The 24,311-nt window shown below is 53.7% G+C and overlaps 1 protein-coding gene across 3 annotated transcripts in view; it reads right to left on the reverse strand.

Moving 5' to 3' along the window:
- FRYL (FRY like transcription coactivator) overlaps positions 1-24,311 on the reverse strand; it is a 100,964-nt gene that overhangs the window by 74,570 nt on the left and 2,083 nt on the right. For 2 of the 3 annotated variants that reach the window (XM_039913803.1, XM_039913802.1), the window contains exons 1-4: positions 20,573-20,754; positions 17,817-17,885; positions 7,965-8,164; positions 2,461-2,514 (exon numbers count right to left, since the gene is read on the reverse strand). In XM_039913803.1, the coding sequence (XP_039769737.1) occupies positions 2,461-2,514; positions 7,965-8,164; positions 17,817-17,885; positions 20,573-20,726 (477 nt within the window). In that variant the 5' untranslated portion in view covers positions 20,727-20,754. Of the gene's footprint in view, positions 1-2,460; positions 2,515-7,964; positions 8,165-17,816; positions 17,886-20,572; positions 20,755-24,311 lie in introns of those variants that run through there. The other variant, XM_029076425.2, reaches the window with a different exon arrangement.

Here is a 24,311-nt window from a genome sequence, read left to right on the forward strand (position 1 = left end):
GATAAAAACAAATTGGGTTGGACATTTTCCCTGGCCCGCAGAGGGCTCACGGTCTTCAATCCCATTTTACAGATGAGGTGACTGAGGCAGAGAGAAGTCAAGTGTCTCGCCCAAGGCCACCCAGACAAGTGGCAGTGCCGGGAATTAGACCACCTGCTCCCAGGCCCGTGCTCTATCCACTCCGCCATGCTGCTTTCCCCTTCTCCTAGAATGACCTGCCTCTCCTAAATCCCCCTTGGCCCTTTGCCAAGGTCCGCTCCATTTGCTGTGGAGCCTGGGCTGCCTCACCCATGTTTGACGTTGCCTCGGGTCGCCTTATGCCGCCAACATTCCTGTGTCCTGGGAGTTCATTTTCTACATGTCAGAGAAGCGGCTTTACCTCATGGACCCGGGAAAAGCCAGCCAGGATAGGAAGAGCAGATACACGGGCCCACGGGCCCAGAACAGGGAGTGCTCTCTTGCCTCACAAAGCCTCGACTGGTATCGGAAAGGCTCCCTATGAGGACGCAATCACTCTGCTGCTAGCTGGCTTCCAATAAAGCACGTTGTTCAGGGTGCAGGCCTAAGCCAACCGGCTAAAGAAAGCCGGGGTCATCATCTCTCCACGCAACAGAAAAGGCTTTTCCTGCCTCGGGAGAGAACTGAACCCCAGCTCTCCGGTTCTCATGGGTCTGTTTTTGACCTTTTTTACAGTGATTTGGTCACTCTTTTCCACAAATAGCCATCTGTCTGGGTTGACCATCTCCACTGCTAGATGGCATATGACTGTAAGGTCCTCAAGGGCAGAGATAAATCAATCTATCACATTTATTGAGCATTCCTGTGTGCAGACCACTATATTAAGCACTTGGGAGAGTACGATGCAGCAGAGCTGGCAGACACATCCCCTACCCGCAACGAGTTTACAGTCCAGAGGGGAGGACAGACATTAATATCAATAAATTATGGATATATACATATATATATATAAGTGCTGTGAGACTGATTCACATCTTATATAGGTGTCCGGGGGTGGAGATGGGGGAGTTCCTCAATCATCGAGTACATCCTCGGCACCCAGAAGGTTCCGGGTCCTTCCGGTGAACCTGATGCTGATTAAATCTCATCTGATTCCAGCCACGCCCTACCCTGGCAGGCAGCACCCTCAGGAAAAAAAAACCCTCCAAGGAACTGTTTGCTTGTAGTGCTTTGATTAATCAACTGAGCAAACCATGACGGAAAGTCAATCCTAATCACTCTGCAAACAGACGATTGTATGCAGGAGGACTGGCAAGGCCCGAACTTGTGCGGTCTGCCCTTCCCACACCCAATTTTTTTTTTCCAATGTTACTTATTGAACGCTTATTAAGAGCTTGGAAAAATACAACAGAGTTAGGAGAGGCGATTTCTGGCCACAGGGAGCTCTCCTTCTCCCTCTGACACTGTCCGGCCTGGACACCCAGAGCCAGGACTTTTAACCTGCATAAAATGCCCATTTTTCCCTTTACCCCTTCCTGCGGGAAGAGCCCTCCCACCCTTTCCCTGGTAATTCCTGCGTGCCTGCTTCCCACTCCTCTGCTACGGCGGAACCGTCTGACTCGGAGGGCCCCGTGACGGGCCCGGACGGCCCACGGCATCCCTCTAGCTGCCCACGGTGGAATAAGTCCAAGACTAATTTCTCCTGCCCGGCGGAGGCAATAAACAATGCAGAAATGACTCCGAGACCGATGCGGACCTACAGCCCTGCGGACAAGGGCTTTGAGCCCTTCAGAAGAGAAACACCACATAAATCTAGAAATACAATTCAACTGGCCAAAAACATAGGAACATACAGACGGGCTGCTGATGAGGAAAAGGCCAGCGTTGCCCTCAGATGCACATTTAAGATAACAACCGCCCTCCAACAAAGGAACCACGTTTACCGGACACGTGGGACAGACACCCAGCGCCGTCCTGACCTCTCATTACTTAGAACGGCGAGAAGTAACCGAAATGATGGAAAGATGGGAGAAGCCAAGGGCTTACCTGAGAGAGGAGCCATTTTCTGTAAAGAAATGGCTCGGGGGGAGGAATGAGGGCCGTAAATATCATCGGTCAATCGGTAGAATTAATTGAGTGCTTACGGGGTGCAGAACTCTATCCCGGGAGCTTGGCAGACTGTCGTAGTGGAACCCTCCCATGAAAGATGAGCAATAAAAGGGCTTCCGAGACACTGCCCAAGCCGAATCAAAGATGCCACTCGTAGTCAGGGACCACCGTGCCCCCTGCAAGCTCCTCCTGCACCCCCCCCCCAGCAGTAATCCCCGTCCCCTTCCCAGACTTCTCGGCTTGTTTTGGGGTGATGGGCCGGAGCAGTTTGGAAGAAGTGTTTTTCCCAGGCAGGAAACGGGTGGAGAAGGAGCCAGCACGTAGGGCAGAGGGAGATCGGACCAGGACACCCACCGGCAAAGCCACCTGGACCACTGGGAGAAAGAGACCCACCTGGTCAAACTGCAGGTCTTCACCTCTCTGCAGAGATCTGGACAGCAGCTTTTCCTGAAACGAAAAGGAATCGATTACGGCACGGTGCAACAAGTAGGAAGCAAGAAGTCAAACTGCCTTTCTTTCGACTCCCCTCACGAGGTCTGATCTATGAGCTGGCGCAGGTCAGGGAGAGCCGTCCCCCTTGGGGAGGATGACGAGGTCCCGAAAGGGAGAACGGCCTCCGTGGGGGGCGGCGTCTTGGAGAGAGAGAAGCTCGGCACGACGTGCCCACCGGCATACAGTCGTGACCCTTCCCAGCCCCGAGTCCGCCCACCCCGACTCCGAACCCGGCTCGCCAGGCTCCACCTCTGCTAGACCAGAATGACCGGGGGCAGTGACTGAGCGCCTAATGCCTGCAGAACACTGTACTGGGCGCTCGCCGGCCAGACAGGAGGAAGAGGTACAGCCCCAGCACTGCCTGAGAGAACGCCTGATTCCGGGTTCCCAAAGCAAGTGTTCTCCCACCGAGGAGAACGCCAAGGACGGTGAGATTGATGTCGGGATGCCGGGTAGACAAGGGTTGGAGCGGCCACGGCTCGGGACAGTCCAGCTCTCTGGAGTCTTTCACTAGCCAAGGGAAGGGGTAAGAAGAGTGCAGCGGAATCGACCCATGAGAAGCCCCGAGTGAAACCTCAGTTGCGCCTCAACCGCACCGGTTAGACATGGGGACATTAAGTCACGCGGAAGAAAGGATTCTTCGCTCAGGAGAGCTTCCCATCGCTGTGCTGGCACCCCCTGGGTCTCTCCATCCGTGCCACTTCCTCTTCTGGCTCTTTCTCAGGCGGATGAGAGGGGAAGCATCGGCCGGAGACCCCATCAATGGTGAGTTTTACCTACGGGTGCGTGTGTGTGTGACTGGACGGCAAATGCAGGACCCATATTACATGGGCAAATACATACACACACACCCCTTTGACGCGCTGTCCTTTTGGCCATCTGCCGAGCCTCCTGCTGATTCCCATATGATAGGTTTATGAGTGCTGCTGCTATTGTGTCCCCATGCCGTGGAAAACCAACATCTCCTCCTCACTGGGATGATTGGCATATTTACTGGTCTTCCTCCACTTTCCCCAGTTGGATAGTAAGTTCCTTAAGCGTCCTTCCAGGCCTGTCACTTTAGAACTCCCAATGGAGATATTCTGTCCTCTTTAAACAGTTACTGTGCAGTCAGATGAATCCTCATTTGAAGAAGGCTGGGATTCTCTGTGAAAAAGGCCACAGAAGGGCTAACCAAGTGGAATCAGCAGCGTCCAAGGGAAGAGCTACTGGCATTTTCACATTTATCCCGGGAGTCCCAACGAAATTCTCCAAAATAAACCTGAGGTTAAAGTGCTTCTGGTCCAAAACACAAGTAGCCCCGCTTCTCCTCGCTGCATTTTGGGAGAACGGCGAGATGGAGGAGGAGCAGCAGTCAGAAGGATACTGGATACACCCACTGGGGGAAGCCCAAGAGAAGTGCGAGGCATATTGCCTCCCTGCACGGAGCTTCCACTCTTATCTCTGATGCTCTGTACCAGGAGATTTACCTTTCCTTCTCCCTCCTCATTCCACCACGACACACCACACCCCGTGCACAGCCTGAGAAAGAGGCCGCGGGGACGTGGAGGAGCCTCCGGCTGACAGAAAACTGGGAAACGGAGGCCAGCTGGCCAGGATGGGTCGGGCATTGACCTGCCTGGAGGCAGGGGGCTGGCCCAGGTGACCCCTTGAGGCTCCTCCAACTCTGGGATTCTCTGGCTTTCCACTAGGTTTGCATCCATTTTGTACCATCCACCGCACAATGGATCACTGAATCAACAGGGAAGAGGAAGAGAGAAGCTATAAAAGCATAATCAAATACTGCTCCCTTTGTCCACATCATAAAAGGCCGAGACCCGGGCAGTGGGGTGGGGAGGAGGCGGAGGTGTTCAGAAGTGCTGCAGGTGGCTTCTGGGGCCACTGTTATTTACCCCTTTGAGCTCTGCCGCCCATCAGCCCCTTTCCGACCTGCAGCCCCGGCAGATGGCCTGCACACAGTAAGCGCTCAGTAAATACCATCGACGTTGGTCTCATCAGTGAGTTGCACAACTCGGAGCCTCGTCAAAGTGCAAACAACTTTTGCACCTGCCAGAAAAACGGATTTTCTGACCTAAAGCTGCCATCCATCTTTTCCAAAGCAGACACGCCTATCGCTTCTGGTTTTTCCGCCGGAGACGGATCCTTTGCAGAAAAGGGGGAAATTGGGGAAAATGTAAGCCCTGCATGGCCGCAACGGTCCCGCCACGCGGAGGATCGTGGAAGTAGAAACCTCCCTCCAGGCCAGTCTTGTGGAGGAGAGCAGACCTCCGCCTCCCTAAGGGCGGATCAGAGCCAGATGGCCGCCTGGCACTGGCTTCTCTCTCTTCCTCAGGGCTGGATGCGGGATGTGACCCTCCGGGCCGCTGAAAGCCAGTGCCTGACTTAGACGATACCTTGTCGGGAGGAATGAAATCCAACTGCTTGAACGCAAGTGGCGGTCTGCGGGGGGTTTCAAGGACAGAACAACAGACGCTCCTTAGCTTTTAACCAAAACCCCATCAGCAGCGATGGTGGTGGTGGTATTTAGAGCCCACTCGCTGCCACCCCGGGGCGTGAGGCACCGTACTCGGTGCTTGGGAGAGTTCCCTGCTCCTGAGGAGCTGGAAACGGGACGGAATGAATGGCTGCCGCTCAACAAGAACCCTCTCTGTCCAACTCTTCCCTTTAATTCGCATCGTGAGGTGGGATGGGCTGGCTAGTGCTTTCCGAAGGGAAAGGGGAGTTATTTTGGTTCCCACTTCAAGAGGGTCCCTGGTGACCGCACACCTCCTTCAAAAGGCCCTTCTGATACCCTCCTGGATCACTCGGGACACACCTCGGAGAAACCGGGTCGTTCGGGGGGCCGCTGGGCAACCGGGTTCCAATTCTGCGGGGTCTCCTTTCCACTGTGATCCACCCAAATCACGGGACCCTGTTCTCAGAGCCCGGCCAGGTCAGGGGGGTTGGGGGGTGGGGAAGAGGGGGCTGAAGCTGGCTGAGGCCCAACCAGGTGAAAACTAGAAGTCCTGAGGGTGGGAGCGGCAAGTGCAGGGGCCAAAAACCTACAGCAGTGGTTTTCAACCTTCTCGACCCAACCTTTCATGGAGAGTTTCCAAGTCTCTCCCATGTCCCCCTAACCGGACTACCAAAAGACCCCAGAGAGAACTGGGGGCTGGAGGCAGCTGCCCACAACCAGCTGGCCAGAGTGGGCCGTGCCGCCGGGGGCGGGAGGGGTCCCTCTGCTCCTTCCCCTCGGCCCTCTTCCCTTTACCCGGTTTCCCCTGGTAACCTCCTCACTTCTAACTCTCATGACTGCTGAATCACTCTTAGACTAGAATGGCTCTTCTAAAAATATGTACGTTGGAACTGGGACAGCCATTCAAATGGCTTTACTGGAAAATAAGCTTTTCTAACACAATTTGAGAAGATTGTGAGGCAGAAGCACTTCCTCCTATTGTTCCTGCTGCCAAGTGCTCAGAGTGTCCCCGTGTGCTAGAAACAGCGGCTTGTGAAGCGCGCTACCAAGGACAGCCGCCAGCTCTCCCAGAACCCGGCCGGTCTTTCACGCGTTTTGACCAGAAAGCACCACTGGGTAGCCAGGGAACAGTCTTCCGACCAGCGCCCATCTCTCTGGGTGTAGGAGGAGGCGGGTGGGCGACTGCATCCCGCGATGATCAAGGTGCGCGTGATCAGTCGCTGGTTTTCCTTTTCATTCAATAGTATTTACTGAGCGCTTACTACGTGCACAGCACTGTACCAAGCGCTTGGAATGTACAATGTGGCAACAGATAGGGACAATCCCTGCACACTGACGGGCTTACAGTCTAATCGGGGAAGACAGACGGATAAAACGCGGAGTTCACGGGGATCGGCGCCACGTCGGCGTACGGGCCGTGACTCAGAGGCGGGTGGTCTGCTACGGAGGGGCGTTAAACCCACTCGGAGTCACCCCAGTGAACTGTGTCCACAGAATCTAAGAGACTGGTCACGCCTAGGCCAGGACCCCCTTTCTCCTGCTGCCGGCAGCAGGTACCCCTCTGCCTTCCAGGAAAGCCCCGGTGGGGTGACGCTCAACGTAGGGCAGTAGAGCCAGGGTGGGGAGGTGGGCTCTGGGTGGCCTGCTCCCCCCGCCCCCAGTAACACAGCACCATCCACTCTCACTTCTCCCAACAGAGAGCCGATGGCGCTGACAGCTGAGGCAGGGAGAATTAAAGTCCGCAGCCAGCCAATTCTGAGTAAACAACATGGCTTTGCATGGGTGGATAAAGACAAAATGCCAAATAAAAACAAATGAATACACTGGAGAGGTGGATGTGTACAATGACCAGTGTTTCGCTGGCTCTGCCGGGTGTCTGACGCCGCCTATTCCTATGTGCCGGGCGTTCTTTTCACTTGCCTCTAGACCGGGCCGTTAGGCAGCGCTGGGCTTATCGTCTGGGAGTCGGAGACTTGGTGTTTACACGTCGACTTCATCGACACGGGCTGGGAGGAATGAGAGCCAACCACTCGAACGGAAACGGTGGTCCGTCGGTGGTTCCCGGGAGATCCAGCTCTCCGGCCTCTCCAACCGCCCCACCTGCCACCTCCACTTCCAGGGAGACAGTAAGAGGGGCTGCTTAGTGCGTATCCAAGCTCCCGGGGCACAGAGACTGGGCCGGAAGGGGATCGGCCGAGTGCCACGGGTGTGGGAGAGCAAATGACGAGATGGGAGACGGAGGTGGGACCGCCGCGCACTGCATGTGCCGAAGTCCCTGAAATCTTAGCTCAAAGACTCTTGTTCTGCCAGAAGGGCCTGCTGGCACCAGCTGCAGAAACATCTGTTGGGGAGAAAGGGCGAGCACCCTAACCATCAGCAAGCTTCCGGGTTCCCTCCCCCTCTCTCAATCATCCCGGGGGCACGCCTCCTTCCAGTGGAAGGTGAAGCAGCATGGCCCAGTGGGAAGAGCACAGGCCTTGGGAGCCAGAGGACCCGGGATCGAATCCCGGCTCTGCCACGTGCCTGCCGTGTGCCCTTCGGCATGTCACATAAGTTCTCCGTGCCCGTTTCCTCATGAGTTAAATGGAAACTGAATGCCTGTTTTCCCTCCTACTTGGACTGCAGGCCCTTCATGGGACAGGGACTGTGCCCACCCCGATCACCTTATATCTACCCCAGTGCTTAGTCTTCGGTGCTGGGCACACAGAACGCGCTTACGATATACAGCAAGTATTATTTTTATCGAGGAGTCAACTAATTGGCCAATCATATCTATCGAACGCTTACTATGCGCAGGCCATCGTGCTAGCGCCTGGGAGAGGACGCTATAACAGAGTTGGTAAGCACATTCCCCGCCCACAACGAGCTTACAGTTTAGAGGAAACGCCCGACTACAAAAATCACAGCCAAGTCCACCTGGATGTCAGCTATCCAAGCCATGTGAACTCACCAAGGGTTCGGCCATCACAACTTCAATCTTCTTCTCGGCCTGGACAGCAAATTCTGCAAAGAGGCTCTTGATGACATACTCCCCGGGTTTGACGTCCGGGTCGATTGTGAGGCTGGACATGATGAGGCTCTTCTTTTCCCAGGAGGCACGAAAGTTGGGCGAAGGCCGGGGCCTATTCACACTGCTGGCTGGAGCCGAGCCTGCGGATCAATCAGGGAGATGGAATAAAACCAATCTGACGACCAATTCCTCCGCTAAGTAGTCAAGAGTCCGGGTTCCCACATGCTGGAAAATACTCGGCCTTTAAACGGATATCAAAAAGGGTATAAAAACTCTCTCATGTCCCTCTGACGCAAACTGTTATTCGAGGCATTGCATTTTCCTTCCTATTTCCATTACAAAATGAACAAATTTGAAAACCCCAGGAGAGGCGGATAAGGAATGGGATGAACCCGAGCTCCGAGCCCCAAGTCCCAGAAATGTTTGGGCCAAAGGAGAGGAGTCTTTTGGTGATTCTTCCTTCTCTCAGTCGACAGTACTTACTGAGTACCTCCCGGCAGAGGTCGGTCCTCCACGCTAGGGTTAAGATACAACAGAGCCAGCAACAGTCAGGCCTGCACCGACGAACAGAGTTGACTTTCACTTCTCTGAGAACTGCACCTCCCTGCCCGGTGAGAGGGCGACCACGCCCTGGACGGGGACGGCACAGGTTTGCCATCTCACTAGTCACGCTGGGTCGAAGATTTCACCGAAATCTCAGAGGGGAATACCCTTTGGCTTTGGCATTTACTTCCCGGCTCCAAGCCGGCACCGGTCAAAATTCTTTTTCCCTCTTTGAGGTCACTGAGAGATCGTCGGCCCTTGTGAAGAGAGTTTTCCTATTTCCCCTGTGGCCGGAAAGGTCACCGGGCCTCCCCTCAACTGTCTGAGCTGAGGACCAACCTTAGGCCCTTGGGCAAACTCAGAAGGTGGGAAGTAAACCCGGGATTGCTTCGGGGCCTTGGCGAGCATCGGGAAAGGCAGGCAAGAGAAGACAGGAAAGCAGCCTGGAGGAAGGCGAACAAAAATGAAGTTCCACCCAAGACAGAGGAGGGAATTCAGTCTCGGTCAATTATTCGGCCTGTGCACACACCTTTCTCTCTATCTCTCACATACATAGCCAAAAGAAAAAAAACACCCTCAACATATATTTACCTCTACACCTCAGAATGTAAACTACGCCATCCCGTCAGCATCACCGGGAACATCTGGCCTTTCTTATAAAACCCCTGATGTCCCTTTTGGAGAAGCTAACGCCTTCCTTATATTAAAATCTACTAGCACATTCGTAAAGACCCTCCTTGCTTTCACCAACCCGAGCTTCTCTAAAGAACACACGTAGGGGGAATATTTTGAGGGAGCTTGTGACTCTGCGTTTAAACTAGCACTTCATTACAGAATGAGGAAACTTCCTTTAACAGTGGGACATTTTAAGCACTTTGATACCCACTCCACCTCCAGCCCCACAGCATTCTTCTGTCCACGTCCTTAAAGACTCCTCTGCCTTCCCTTAATGTATCTAGCCCCCGGATCGTAAGCTCCTAGAGGGCAAGGAACATGCCTACCGTATCATCTACTACACTGGACTCTCTCAAGAGCTTAATGCAAGCGCTCTGAACACAGAAAGCGCTCAGCAAGTACAACTGACTGATCTATTAACCCAGTTTGGGCTCGGCCCGCTGCCTCAGATTTTGGTCGGCAATTTATTCCAGGGAATTTTACAACTGTAACTAAATATACTCAGTGGGTGGCCGTTTTAAGGAACTGACGGTGTCAATAAGAAAATGTTGAGGCTCTTATTGTTTCTCAGGACACAGACTATTCACCCATAAGCTCCTGTGGTGTCAGTTGCCTCTGCTTTTTGTCTGGATTTCTCCAATTACTTAACTTCTACTAATTAGGTCCAGACCCGCAACTTTTTGGGGAGCGCTCAAGTGAACCGGGTCTCTTGTGTCGGCAGGGTTCTTGTTTGTCTTCTCCACTGACGTGCGCACACCCACTTGTCTGGTCCCACATCACAGCTATGCAGAGCGTAGCACGGGCTACATGGGCTATTTCTGTCAGATTCTTTTACCTCTCGAGGGTAGCGATGCTTCTTTATCACATCCCCAAAAGGCCTTAAAAGGATTCCATTAGCGGGGAATGAATTCTCAATCTCAAACTCCTTCACTGAGAACCGCCATCAACGACAAAACTGCACATTATTCATTTGCACAATGACCCGTCTGTGGATCCCGTTTGCGGGTTCTCACATTGTGTGCAGCTCTGTGGGACATCTGTGAGCAGGGCCCGTGATGTGCTGGAGGAGATATCTGTAGACCCCAGAGCTTTAGTGGTCAGAAACCACTTCGGGGAAGTGATGTTTCATCAGGTAGCAGCAAAGGCCCCAGCGGTAACCATCAGGCCCGGCCTTCTATCTCCGGTAGACTGCAAAAGCCAAAACTGCCATGCAGAAGCCTCCAGAGTACAACAAGGTGCAAAAAGCAGACTTTCTCCCCGCGCTCGCCCTTGCCGGGGGGAACCTGAGCCCTGAGGAATCCCCACGTTCGGTTGTGACAACCGGCGAAGCGTCCGGGCCGCCCTTCCCGGAGCCGCCGGCCAATGTGTCGCCGGAGTAGTTGGACGTAGGGATGCTCTCGCGGTGAGGGAGACACCGGGGAGGCAACGTCCGAACCCAAGAACGTAGCGTCGGGCTGGGCAAATGGAGTGGCCACACTCCGAGCACCCTGACCCTACCAGACCAATACAGGCCATTTCCCCACCCCGGGGCCAGCGCGGGGCAAAGGATGGGGATGGGGAGCGAAGGGATGAGCAGGGCACTTGCACTGTGGTTACCTCCCTCTCGGGCAGGGACAGAATGGGTTGAGGCGTGGAAGTCTTTCCTGTGCTGTGGCTCCAGCCCTTAAACCGTGGCAGCCGAGACCTCTCCCGGGGTCCCTCTTGGGGCTCCCCTCGATCAGTGACCCATAAGTTGGCCATCCTAGCTGGTTTCCCCACCAACCGGGCCCTGGCGCTGAAGCTGAATGACTCTAGCAAGGCTCTGCTCTACTTGGACTATTTTTGTCTTAAAAACGTTTCTATGTGCAAAGTCCCTTCCCTGATAGGGCCCGGTAGGTCAGAAAGTTCTTCACGACCGATCCCAGGCTCTTAACACTAGTCCCAAGAGGCCGGGTTAGCAAGTAAGAGACAGAGGGAATGGTGGGTGTTTCTTGGGAGCAGTGGGACCGGCAGGGACACCTTAGAAGCAGTGGGAATGGTGGGCACATCTTGGGAGAGGTGGTAATGTGGTGGACTGGGAATAATCCCACAGGTGGCACAGGCCCTCGTGCCCCAGACCTGGGAAGAGATTGGCCCGGGCTGCCAATCTTTCTGACCCGTGTGCTGAAAGCTGTCCATATTTCTGAGACTTTTGGGGGGTCCTGCTCCAGTTGGCTACTTTACAGCCGTCTTCTTGGAAACTCCATTCCAGAAAGGAACTGAGGACTGCAAGGCCTCAGCCCTTTGTGGGCAGATCAAAAGCTAGTTCTCTACGTACACACGTTAGTTGCCAGGTTCACCTCTGGCTGCACGCGTGTCTGAGAAGGCTGTGGCGGGACCCACGGCTCCAACCGAACCGAGTGCATACACACACCAACGCCCACCCACCCCGACCCCACCCTTCACTAAAGGCTGTGCCTGGTGCTAGTTTCGCTCTCGCCTCACACGCTCAGAGCTCAGGGATGAGTCGGTCTCCTCTGGATCTCCGTTCACTGCCTGTCTGACCTAGTCATCCTCTCCTAGTTTTCAGCCTCTTTCGCTTTTTCCGCCGTTGCCCCATTTCGGCTCCGGGCCCGGCCAGCTGATGAGTCTCCTCTGAGTGTCCAATCTCCTCCCCAGACCATCCACCAAGTGCATGTGTGTGGAGGTGAGCGGAGCTTCGAGGCTTGTGGACTCATTTGGCCCGAGGGCTACCCACAACAGATTTTTATTTGTGTGCTTGTACGTTCATCTGTCCGTTTCAATTAGTGATGCGGCTGTTTTGCCCCGATATATTCGTTCAGTCTTATTTATTGAGCACTTATTGAGTGCAGAGCACTGTATTAAGCACTTGCGAGAGTACAATATAAGAACAAACAGGCGCGTTCCCTGTCCGTGATGAGCTTAAAGTCTCGTCAGCTGTGTGACCGTGGGCAAGTCACTTAACTTCTCTGCGCCTCAGTTACCTCATCTGTAAAATGGGGATTAAGACTGTGAGCCTCATATGGGACAACCTGATTCCCCTGGATCTACCCCAGCGCTTAGAACAGTGCTCTGTACCTAGCAAGCGCTTAACAAATACCAACGTTATTATTATTAGAGGGGGAGACAGACAATGATATGAATAGATGAGTTACAGTATCGTACATATTTGTACAACTGCCGGCTCCTCGAGGGCAGGGAAGCTGCCGTGCTTCTTGGCGCTCACTCCGTTCCTCCAGAGGTATTTTCGGAGCGCTAACTGGGTGCACAGCACTGTACTAAGCGCTCGGGAGAGTGCAATACAACAATGAACAGATCTATTCCCTGCCTACAATGAGCTTTCAGGCTAGAGGGTGACGTGGAAGGGAGAGGGAGTGGGGAGCTCACCCCGGCCCACCTTCCCGGCCCCGGCCTGTTCTCTTCACGCACTTGGTTCAATATTAAGCACCGGGAGGTGCTCAACAAATACTGTGGTGTTAGTGACTTCAGATTTATAATTATTCTTACTATTACTAATATTTGCTGAGCCTGGACTCTCAACTCTGGAGTAGCCAAAACAAGTTATAGCCAAGTCCCCGCCCCTAAGGGGTTTATAATCTGGGAGGAGGGAGAGACACAAACAAGGAGGGGAAAACCCCCCTGATGCTAACATTACTATCTTCCCAGCCCTCCCAACCCCCAGACTGCTACCAAGCCAAGTCCCCCAGGCGTGGCCTGGTGGTTAGAGCACCGACCTGGGAATCAGTAGGACCTGGGTTCTAATCCCAACTCTGGCAACTGTCTGCCGTATGACCCCGGGCAACCCGCTTCTCGGCCCCTCAGCTACGTCGTCTGTAAAATTGGGATTAAGACTGTGAGCCCCATGTGGGATAGGGACGGTGCCCAACATGACTAGCTTGTTTCTACCCTAGCACTCGGGAGGGTTCCTGGCACATAGAAAGGGCTTAACAAATACTATTTTTTTTCCCCAAAAAAGCTCAATCTCCAGCAGTTCCGATCCTCCAAATTCCGCCCCCGGCTCCATCCGGCAGTAGCGTACGGGGCCGGGCTCCCGGCTTCCCCGGGGCTCTTCGTGGCCTCCGACCGTGCCTCGACTCGGCCGCGGATGCGGGAAGAGTCGGACGGGATGTCTGGGGCTCTCGCCGGCCGGCCACCCCGCAGACCTTCCGTCTCGTCTAACGCCTCTTGCCACATTATCACCTTGCCCCCGGCCCGTCAAGGCCCCCGAAGTGGAGATTGGCCGTCTCGGTCTGAGGCTCTACTTCCTTTCCTGCCTTTGCATCGCTGGGCAGAAAGCAGCCTAGTATCACCGGTCTGGGGCGGCACCCAGGTTGACAATGAACATCTGACGTGTGCAGGCTCTGCTGGAGGATCAGAAGCAAGACCCATGGCCAGCATCCACCTCCCTCTTTGCTCCTTCAGCCTGGCTGTGAAGGATAAATAGAATAGGCCTGAACCACCAGCACTGGGGAATGGATCAGCTCTAACTCAACCAGCCCGATACCAAGGAGCAGCCTCGGAATCAGAAGGCACCTCTCAGGCCAGCCAGGTTCCCTGAGCAAATGCCAGCCAGCGTGTTCCTTAGGGTGTGGCAACTGTTTAAGCAGTGGCCCCCACTTCACGCTTGGAAACGGCAGCGGGCTCGTCCGCCGATCCAGGTGCTGGGCCAGCTTTCAAGGCTGCGTGTCCGGGTGCCTTCCTGCACAGCCGGGACCAATGCCACATCTTCATATGTTGGTAGCCTTTCTATACTTTGCAGGGCCTCATCTTTGCCCACAGAAGGCCGGTTAAGGCCAAGAGGGTGACGACATGAAAAAATACTATGATATCAAAATATCAATTAAAAGATTTCACAGGTGATAAGGGGAAATCATCTGGTTCCGGCCTTTCCAAGACAGCTTCTAATCAAATACTTAACTTCCATTTGCTGGATTCTTTTAGGTTCAGGCCTGGAAAAGGGAGCTAGGAGGACTTAGTACAGTGCTCTGCACACAGTAAGCGCTCAACAAATACGACTGAATGAATTTAATAAATAATCGTGGTATTTGTTAAGCGCTTACCGTGTGCCAAGCGCTGTACCAAGCACTGGGGTGGATACAAGCAAATCGGGTTGGACACAGTCCCTGTCCCATGTGAGGCCTCACGGTCTTAATCCCCATGAGGGAACTGAGGCACAGAGAAGTAAAGTGACTTGCCCAAGGCCACACAGGAGATGAGTGGCAGAGCCGGGATTAGAACCCATGACCTTCTGACTCCCGGGCCCGTGCTCTGTCCACTTCGCCCAGCGGCTTCCCTGGTTTTCCCTATACAAATGTGTTTCGATTTTAAAATCATTTTCTAGTATATCTCTATTTATTGGAACGAAGACAAATAGGCTTTTTCCATTTCAGTGCTATTAAGCACTTCCCAGTCCTCTTTCATTCACTCACAAAGTCAGGATGTTCGGATTTTCCTTCCACTTCAAGTTGAAAACGAGATCACCTGCCGGAAAACCTAGTCTTTGCTCCACGACGATCTGTCCCCACCTCTTCGTCTGTGGACCCAAGGAATTCCCAGAACCCCCGAGAGTGTGACCTTCCATCCCGCTCTGTCCTCCTCTCCCCATTAAGGTTCTCCAAAATGAATCATTTCTGAATCTGAGCTCCACACGGCTACCAGATGCCACGGGCAGGAGAAACGGAGACCAAAAATTCCAGGTCTTGCGCTGGCACAACCGGGGAGGATGGAATCCTGGGTGGCGAGTTGAGCGGGCAATGGGCATCCAAAGGAGTTGGGAACTGCTTAGAAATTTTTTCTATCGCAGTTGTTGAATATTATTGACAAATTATAATTTCTTTCACTATAGGGCTACCTTAGCCATCTTCATGCTCTCCAGAGGGAAAGCCAGGGAGGGTGGGCTTCCTGAATGGTTCAAGCTGGGTCACTGGGAGGAGAATCAAGGTGGTAGAAAAAAAGTTAGGGAGGGTGGATGGTTCATCCCTAGTGACGAGGGTGAGTGTCTGAAAGGGCAGCCGGCACCACCAAGAATCTCACTCCCACTGCTGGGGACAGTTCATCGGGTGGAATGGGCCATTCCAATAGAAGCAGCGTGGCTCAGTGGAAGGAGCACGGGCTTTGGAGTCAGGGCTCATGAGTTCGAATCCCGGCTCTGCCACTTGTCAGCTGTGTGACCGTGGGCAAGTCACTTAACTTCTCTGTGCCTCAGTTCTCTCATCTGTAAAATGGGGATTAAGACTGGGAGCCCCACGTGGGACAACCCGATTCCCCTGTGTCTACCCCAGCGCTTAGAACGGTGCTCGGCACATAGTAAGCGCTTAACAAATACCAATATTATTATTATTATTATTGTTATTACCATTGGTCTGGCCCAACAACAGCATCAACTAATCAATCGTATTTAATGAGCGCTCAATACCACTGACTGATTGCAGAGCACTGTACTGAGTGTTTGGGAAAATACAATAGAGTAGGGAGCAAGCTTAACGGCCCAAGGTCACAGAGCAGACAAGTGGTGGTGCTGGGATTAGAACCCACGGCCTTCTGATTTTTTTTATTACCCTATTAATTTTGTTAATGAGATGTACATCACCTCGATTCTATTTATCGCTACTGTTTTAATGAGATGTCCATCCCCTTGATTCTATTTACGGCTCTTGTTTTTGTCTGTCTGACTTCCCCGATTAGACTGCGAGCCCGTCACTGGGCAGGGACTGTCTCGATCTGTTGCCGATTTGTACGTTCCAAGCGCTTAGTACAGTGCTCTGCACATAGCGCTCAATAAATACTACTGAATGAATGATTCCCAGGCCCGGGCTCTATCCACCACGCCACACGGCTTCTCTCAAAACTACATCTTCGGCAAAGTCCAAAGTTTTCTACTCATACCCCAAAGGCACGGCAATCAAATTAATCAATCAGTGGCATTTATTGAGCACTTCCTGTATGCAGAATACTGCACTAAGCGCTTGGGGGAAGTCCAATAAAAGAGTCGGTAGGCACGTTCTCTTCCTACAAGGAGCTCGCAGTCTACAGTCTTAATTAGTGCTCCGATCCTATGACCACCCCTTTTATTAATCACTCTCGCTATGCAAATCTCCCTTTCCTTGATTCTATTTATTTGCTATTGTTTTAATGAGATGTTCTTCCCTTTGATTCTATTTATTGCCATTGTTCTTGTCTGTCTCCCCCGATCAGACCGTAAGCCCGTCAAAGGGCGGGGACCGTCTCTATCTGTTACCGATTTGTACATTCCAAGCGCTTAGTACAGTGCTCTGCACGTAGTAAGCGCTCCATAAATACTATTGAATGAATTTCCTTAGCCTTCACAGGAATCCACACCAAATCTCTCCATCCGAGTGAGGTCCACGGGGCTGCCTGTCCATCGCCGCACGGCGGGAACCCTGTGCTCTCAATCTGTGAGTGACGGGTGAGAGCGACTGCCCAGGAGGTGAAGCCAGGGAGCAGTCAGAACCACGGAGAAAGGAAAAACCCTCGAGGCGCAAGGCAAAACGGCTGAGATTTTCAAGGCCGGAGGTGGGAGTCCCTCAGCCGGCTCACAGGTTCCAACACATACTATTCTGTTCTTTCTGTGGAGAGGCCTCCCTTCACTCCGCTAGACTGCCAACTCCTTGAAGGCAAGGATTGTGTCTTCTGACTCTCTTGCACTCCCCACGGGGTCAGCAGAGTTCTCTGCACGCAGTAGACGCTCAATCGACCGTATTAACCGACTGGCTCCCGGGCAGATGGTGGGCATCCCCACTAGAACACACCTTATGAGAACACGATTGGGATACAACACGATGGAAGACTGTGGGGGGGGGCCCGGTAACCGTAACTCCACTACGGAACTGATTGGCGCACCACGCCAAACTACCAAGAATGCCTTTTAAGCTTGCTTCGGGCAAGATGGCAGGACTACAGGGCAGAAGTTACCGATGCTTCAGTAAAGGAAACCAACTGTAGCTACATACGTACGGCTCATCGCTTCCTGGAAGTTGACTTACCACAGTTACAAACTGGCTCCCCTTTCGGGGGGGGGGGGGGGGGTGAGGATAATGGGCACCGAAGAGTCAGGGACACGGCTGGAAAACAAAAACTGCTTAAAACCAGCTTTAGAAGGTTTCTCCATCACGTTCTACCCCTCGTGCTAGAAGTCATGCACTCTTTTAACCGGTTTTCTAATCGCCTTCCTCCAGCCCGTTATCTATCACGGAAACAATGGCTGACGATGCCATTTTTTAATCACCCAACTTCCACGTTGCTCAGGAACGCGTGCCCCGTGCCACGCTTTCGACCGTGCACTTCTGGAACCCTTCGGGCACCTTGAGGTTGCAAGGATGCGCGGTGAATCCGAGCCCACTAGCCAAGGCCCCGGGAAGCCCAGTATCCAACCACGCGTGAAGCAGCGGAGACGCTGCCCCCAGACACTGAGGGGAGTGGACCGGATTAAGTGCTTGCCCGTTCTTTCCCCGACGGGCCCCATTACTGCCCTTAAGCCACCTTGCCCCCAGCACCAAGCTCACCCTCCTTCCAGCCGACGGCGAGCCCGCTGCCGCCATTCCCTTAAGAAGCACGGAAAAAGCAGCATTTTCTCACCTGCCAAGTCTTTTCTTCTCCTTAAATTGTGAAAATCCCTTAGATTTCGGGTCTTGTTTCCAATAGCCGCTAAAAAAACGGATAAAAATAAGAAGTCTACTTATCAATCAATGGCATTTACGAAGCACCGACCGAGGGCTAGGCGTTGGTGCAGGGCGTTGAACGGGACCCCCGTTCCCCGCCCCCGGAGTGAGCACCATTTAATGGGGGAGGCGGACTCGCAAATTCCTTTCAGGTGTTGAAAGCAGGAGGAAGAACGGAGGACGAAGCAGGGAGCAGCCCAGATGCCAGAGGATGAAGCGAACTAGCTCTGCGTCGCATCAGGCCCTCTTTATGTTCGCGAGAACGAGCCAGATGGTCCAGAGGGAGTTGGCCCATTTAGGGAGCGCAACGATCCACACGACACGGGGTGCTGCTTTCCAACCGGGGGGCCCCCGATACCCGTCACGGGACCTCAGGACAAATCAGGGGGATCTTGGCCTAAGCCTGAGGGTAAACCCCTGGCAGGTTGGAGGACGATCTGTCTGATTATATCTCTGCCTAAGGTAAATTCTGGACCACACGGAGGGGGTCGTTCACGGTTACGGTTGTCTACGCCCCTACATGGGTCGTTTCAGTTCTTCGTTCTGGAGAGATCCGCATGTTGGCTCGTTCCCCGGAAGGGCCTCCGGCGGGAGAAGCCGAGGGGGAGCGGAGGGAGGCCACCCCCACCATCCCACATCAGAACACAAGTGTGACGCCCGGTCCAGTGGCTCGTTAATTTCCCAAGCGCCTCAGAGAATCCGCGAGGGTTGCCCGTACGCCTCTCCCCCAACCCCCGCCCCGCGTCCCGCCACCGCACCAGACACTTGGGTCTCGACTCCTGCCGTGGGACGTTTTAGCCACAGATTTAAGAACGGGGGCCAGAAGACTGGTATCCAAAGGCCCGTGCGGCGGCGGCCCCCACCCCCGGAAAGGCTCAGGGCCCTCCCGGCGGCCCCTGGGCCGGCGGGGCCGCTTGCTCGCAGCGAACGCAACGGCCTACACAACCGGGGGCTGCACGGACAATCCGAAAAGGGCAACCTTACGCGAGACCATCGCGGCTGAACTTCAGAGCTGGGGACATCAATCAGTCAAGCCCCCCGGGTGGGCTCTCCGGGAGCCGGCCAGACAGCGCGCTTGAACTTTCCGGTTGGCTTGGGATTTTCTGTTCCCGGTACTGGAACTGAGACGGGATGATGAATACACCCAGGAACCCAGCGGCTTCCGAGAGGCAACGTCAGAAAATGCCCTTCACCTGCTCCCTGGAAGCTTCTGGTTCCTATCCACGGGACATCGATTTCCCAGCACACCACCTGCCTCTAAGCAATATCGCTACTCTCTTGTCCTTCGGGCTGGAGGTCCCCCGACAAATCTGAAACCTGCGAGGGAACGTGGGGGGTTCGGGGGGAGGAGGAGGAGGAGAATTGCCAAAAGGGGGAGCGACAGCACATGACTTATTTCACACGAAAGATCCAGAAAAGCAAGGTTGTAAAAAATGAACCCCCGTGTACTGTTTCTTTTTAAGAATGAATAACAGATAATGGAAAGCAGTGTGACCTAGTGGATAAAGCACGGGCCCGGAAGCCAGAGGACCTGGCGCTGCCACTTGCTGGGTGACCCTGGGCAAGTCACTTAACTTCTCCGTGCGTCCGTTACCTCAACCGCAAAATGGGGATCAGATACATGTTCTCCCTACCACTTAGACCGTGAGCCCCTTGTGGGACAGGGACTGCATCCAACCCGATCACCTTGTATCTACTTCGGTGGCTCGGTGGAAAGAGCCCGGGCTTGGGAGTCAGAGGTCATGGGTGCAAATCCCGGTTTGGCCGCTTGTCAGCTGTGTGATTTTGGGCAAGTCACTTAGCCTCTCTGTGCCTCAGTTACCTCATTTGTAAAATGGGGATGAAGACTGGGAGCCTCATGTGGGACAACCTGATGACCCTATATCTACCCCAGCACTTGGAACGGTGCTCTGCACATAGTAAGCGCTTCACAAATACCAACGCTATTATCATATTACGTAGCAGTGCTTAAAACGGTGCTTAAGAATGATAATAACGACGACGGTATTTCATTCCGTCGTATTTAATAATGACGTTGGTGTTCTTTAAGCGCTTACTATGTGCAGAGCACTGTTCTGAGCGCCGGGGTAAACACAGGGGAATCAGGTTGTCCCACGTGGGCTCACGGCCTTAATCCCCATTTTACAGATGAGGTAACTGAGGCACAGAGACGTTAAGTGACTCGCCCACAGTCACACGGCTGACAGGTGGCGGATCCGGCATTCGAACCCATGACCTCTGACTGCAAAGCCCGTGCTCTTTCCACTGAGCCACGCTGCGCTTACCGGGCGCAGAGCACTGTACTGAGCGCTTGGAATGGACAATTTGGCAACAGAGAGAGACAATCCCTGCCCAACAACGGTATTTGTTAAATGCTATGCGTCACGCACTGTTCTGAGCGCTAGACAGGGTGCGTAAGTGTGCAGAGCACTGTACTAAGCGCTTGGAATGGACAATTTGGCAACAGGGAGAGACAATCCCTGCCCGACAACGCTATCTGTTAAGTGCTGCACGTCAAGACTGTTCCGAGCATAGTAGGCATTTAACAAATACCCTAAAAAAATAAACAGAATACAGCAACACAAACATTTCTCTCCCTAACAGGAAAAGGGGATTATGCTACGCCAACCTGAGCTGTACGGAAAATAACGGCGGTATTCGTTAAGCGCTTACCATGTGCCAAACACCGTACTAAACGCTGGGGCAGACAGCAGGTTGGACCCAATACAAACGCAGCGGGAATGAAAAGGAACCGTCTGGGAGTCGAAGAACCTCCGTCGCCTGACTGGGCGTCGCGGATCCCCGGTTTTATAAAGGCGCCCGGCATCCGGCGGGGCCCGGGTCTCGCTCGCGTTCAGCTTTAATAAGGAGACCGGGCCCTGCAACGAGAACCGTCCGCCCTGGCTACACAGCTGGCCAACGGGCCGTCCCTGGCCGCGTTTAAAAGGAGCAGTTGCTACCGTGCCGCTGGCCCCGGAGGCCGCATCCGCATCCCGGCACGTCATTGTCGTTCCTGAGAGAGAAAAAAGCTCGGCCCTCATCGGCCCTTCTCCGCCAGCACCGCATCGGCGGCCTGCCAGCCGAGCGAGACCTTAAAAGCGGAATGACGTGGCTCTCTGCGGGTGCGACATCCCCTTGAGCCTTCGCCCGGGAGTCATGCGAAAGGATTCCCGAATACTTCAGGAGCCCATTATCATGGATGGCTCGACTCTACCAAGTGGGGGATCCGGAACCGATCGATTTACATCTGTATATGTTCCTTTTCTTATTCTGCCTCTGAAAATGGGTCCCTCCCCGCTAGACTGCACCCTCCTCCAGGGCAGGGATTTGTGCCTACCCACTCTTCATTGTACTCTCTCCACACACAACTGAGTGGGATCGATCGATTCCCCCCCCCCCCACCCACCCCGAAACTGGATTCTCAGGGACGATTAACTCTTTCCCGTCACCGGCACACCGCTGAACCGAGACGACTCCGGTGCCCGACATTTATCTGAAAACGGAACTTGTTTTCGGCCGTTGTCCTGAATCCCTCCTCAATCCAAAACCGGTCCTTTCACTTTCAAGAGGGCGAGGGGAGCGAAAGATGCAACTGAGAAAGCAAGCGGGAGAATCACACTTAGCAGTGGCTCTGGCGGCCGCCGGAACGGTGGGCCACGGGATCCGATGGCTGCCCGCTCTCCACACGGCGACATTCCAGGCTCACGCACCCCGTCGTAACGGCGCTGGTGTCCCTCCGGCCGGGCCCTTTCCCTGGCCACCTGCGGCACCTCTAGAACCCGCGGGCTCTACGAGAAGCCGCGTGGTTTAGCGGGGAGAGCCCGGGCTTGGGAGTCAGAGGTCTTGGGTTCTGCTCCCGGCGCCTCCACTTGTCAGCTGTGTGACTTCGGGCGAGGCGCTTCACTTCTCTGTGCCTCAGTTATCTGTAAAATGGGGGTGAAGACCGTGAGCCCCACGTGGGACGACCTGATTACCTTGTATCTACCCAGGGCTGAGGACGGTGCTTGGCACATAGTGAGCGCTTAACAAATACCATCATTACCGTCATTACGGGCCCCGCCGTCGGACTCGGCACCTCCGCTCCAAGCGCCCGGGGAGGGACACCCTTTCCCTTCTGCCGGGACAGGCGGGACACGACCCCTGGGATAGGAACGGTGGCAACTGGATGGGTGGAATTCAGACACCCGTCCAAATGCGACTGGGGAATCCACCAAGTCGGGCAAAGATTGAATTGGTCACCAGACAAAACAGACTTTTTGAGGGGGAGAGAGCAGCGTGGCGGCAGGGTGTGACGGGGGGAGGAGGAAACCTTGCCGCCTCCTTTCCGAGCTCCCGGGGCGGTTAGTCTGTCCGCGTTTCCATAACCTAAAAATGCACCCTTTTTAAAATAAACCAAAAATAAAATCCCACTCAGGTTGCAAGAGACTAGGGGACAATACTAGTAGGGACCCCATTTTGTGGGGTTCCCAGGAGAGCGGACATCATTCAACCAGTACCGGCTGAGCTCCTGAAGGCAGGGCGCTGTAACGATAATAACAGTGAAGCGGCAGGGCTCCGTGGAAAGTGCACGGGCTTAGAAGTCAGAGGTTCGAATCCCGGCTCTGCCACTCGTCAGCTGTGTGACTGTGGGCAAGTCACTTCACTTCTCTTGGCCTCAGTTACCTCATCTGTAAAATGGGGATTAAGACTGTGAGCCCCATGGGGGACAACCTGATTACCTTGCATTCCCCCCAATGCTTAACAAATATCATTGCTATTATTATAACAATGACATTTATTAAGACTTAATAATAATGGCTCGGTCTAAGAGGGAGGGAGGGCAGGTCTGTTATTCTCATTTTACGGAAGAGAAAACTGAAGGCCCGAAAAGTTAAATGACTTATCCAAGCTCACACAACAGGTCAGTTGCAGGGCTGGGACTAATCTCCCGGCTCTGCCACTCGTCAGCTGTGTGACTGTGGGCAAGTCACTTCACTTCTCTGGGCCTCAGTGACCTCATCTGCAAAATGGGGATTAAGACCGTGAGCCTCACGTGGGACAGTCTGACTACCCTGTATCTACCCCAGCGCTTAGAACGGTGCTCTGCACATAGTAAGCGCTTAACAAATACCAACATTATTATTATTAACATTATTATAATTATGGTGTTTGTTAAGTTCAATTAATGTTAATTAAATTAAATTAAAAATTAAATTAAGTTAAATGAATGTCCGTTTTCCCCTCTAAAAAAAGTTGGTATTTGTTAAGCGCTTACTACGTGCAGAGCACCGTTCTAAGCGCTGGGGCATACAAGGTAATCAGACTGTCCCACGTGAGGCTCACAGTCTTCATCCCCATTTTACAGATGAGGTCACTGAGGCCCAGAGAAGTGAAGCGACTTGCCCACGGTCACCCAGCTGACGAGTGGCAGAGCCGGAGTTCGAACCCATGACCTCTGACCCCCAAGCCCGAGGTCACGGTCTCTGGACTGTAAACTGGTTGTGAGCGGGGAACCCGTCTGCTTAGTGTTACACTGTCACTCTCCCAAGCTCTCGGTACAGTGCTCTGCACATGTGTAAGCGCTCGATAAATACGACTGAATGATTCGATAATACGAATAACCGTGGTATTTATAGGGAAGCAGCGTGGCTCAGTGGAAAGAGCCCGGGCTTGGGAGTCAGGGGTCATGGGTTCGAACCCCGGCTCTGCCACTCGTCAGCTGGGTGACCGTGGGCAAGTCGCTTCACTTCCCTGTGCCTCAGTTCCCTCCTCTGTCAAATGGGGATTGAGACCGTGAGCCTCACGTGGGACAACCTGACGACCCTGTGTCTCCCCCAGCGCTTAGAACGGTGCTCTGTACATAGTAAGCGCTTAACAAATACCGACGTTATTATAGAGAAGCAGCATGGCTCAGTGGAAAGAGCCCGGGCTTGGGAGTCGACTTGTTCATTCCAAGCACTTAGTACAGTGCTCTGCACATAGTAAGCGCTCAATAAATACTACTGAATGAATGAATGGGAGTCAGAGGTCATGCGTTCGAACCCCGGCTCTGCCACTCGTCAGCTGGGTGACCGTGGGCAAGTCGCTTCACTTCCCTGTGCCTCAGTTCCCTCCTCTGTCAAATGGGGATTGAGACCGTGAGCCTCACGTGGGACAACCTGACGACCCTGTGTCTCCCCCAGCGCTTAGAACGGTGCTCTGTACATAGTAAGCGCTTAACAAATACCGACGTTATTATAGAGAAGCAGCATGGCTCAGTGGAAAGAGCCCGGGCTTGGGAGTCGACTTGTTCATTCCAAGCGCTTAGTACAGTGCTCTGCACATAGTAAGCGCTCAATAAATACTACTGAATGAATGAATGGGAGTCAGAGGTCATGCGTTCGAACCCCGGCTCTGCCACTCGTCAGCTGGGTGACCGTGGGCAAGTCGCTTC

Source organism: Ornithorhynchus anatinus, chromosome 12, assembly GCF_004115215.2.
Source record: "Ornithorhynchus anatinus isolate Pmale09 chromosome 12, mOrnAna1.pri.v4, whole genome shotgun sequence".
Lineage (NCBI taxonomy): Eukaryota > Metazoa > Chordata > Mammalia > Monotremata > Ornithorhynchidae > Ornithorhynchus > Ornithorhynchus anatinus.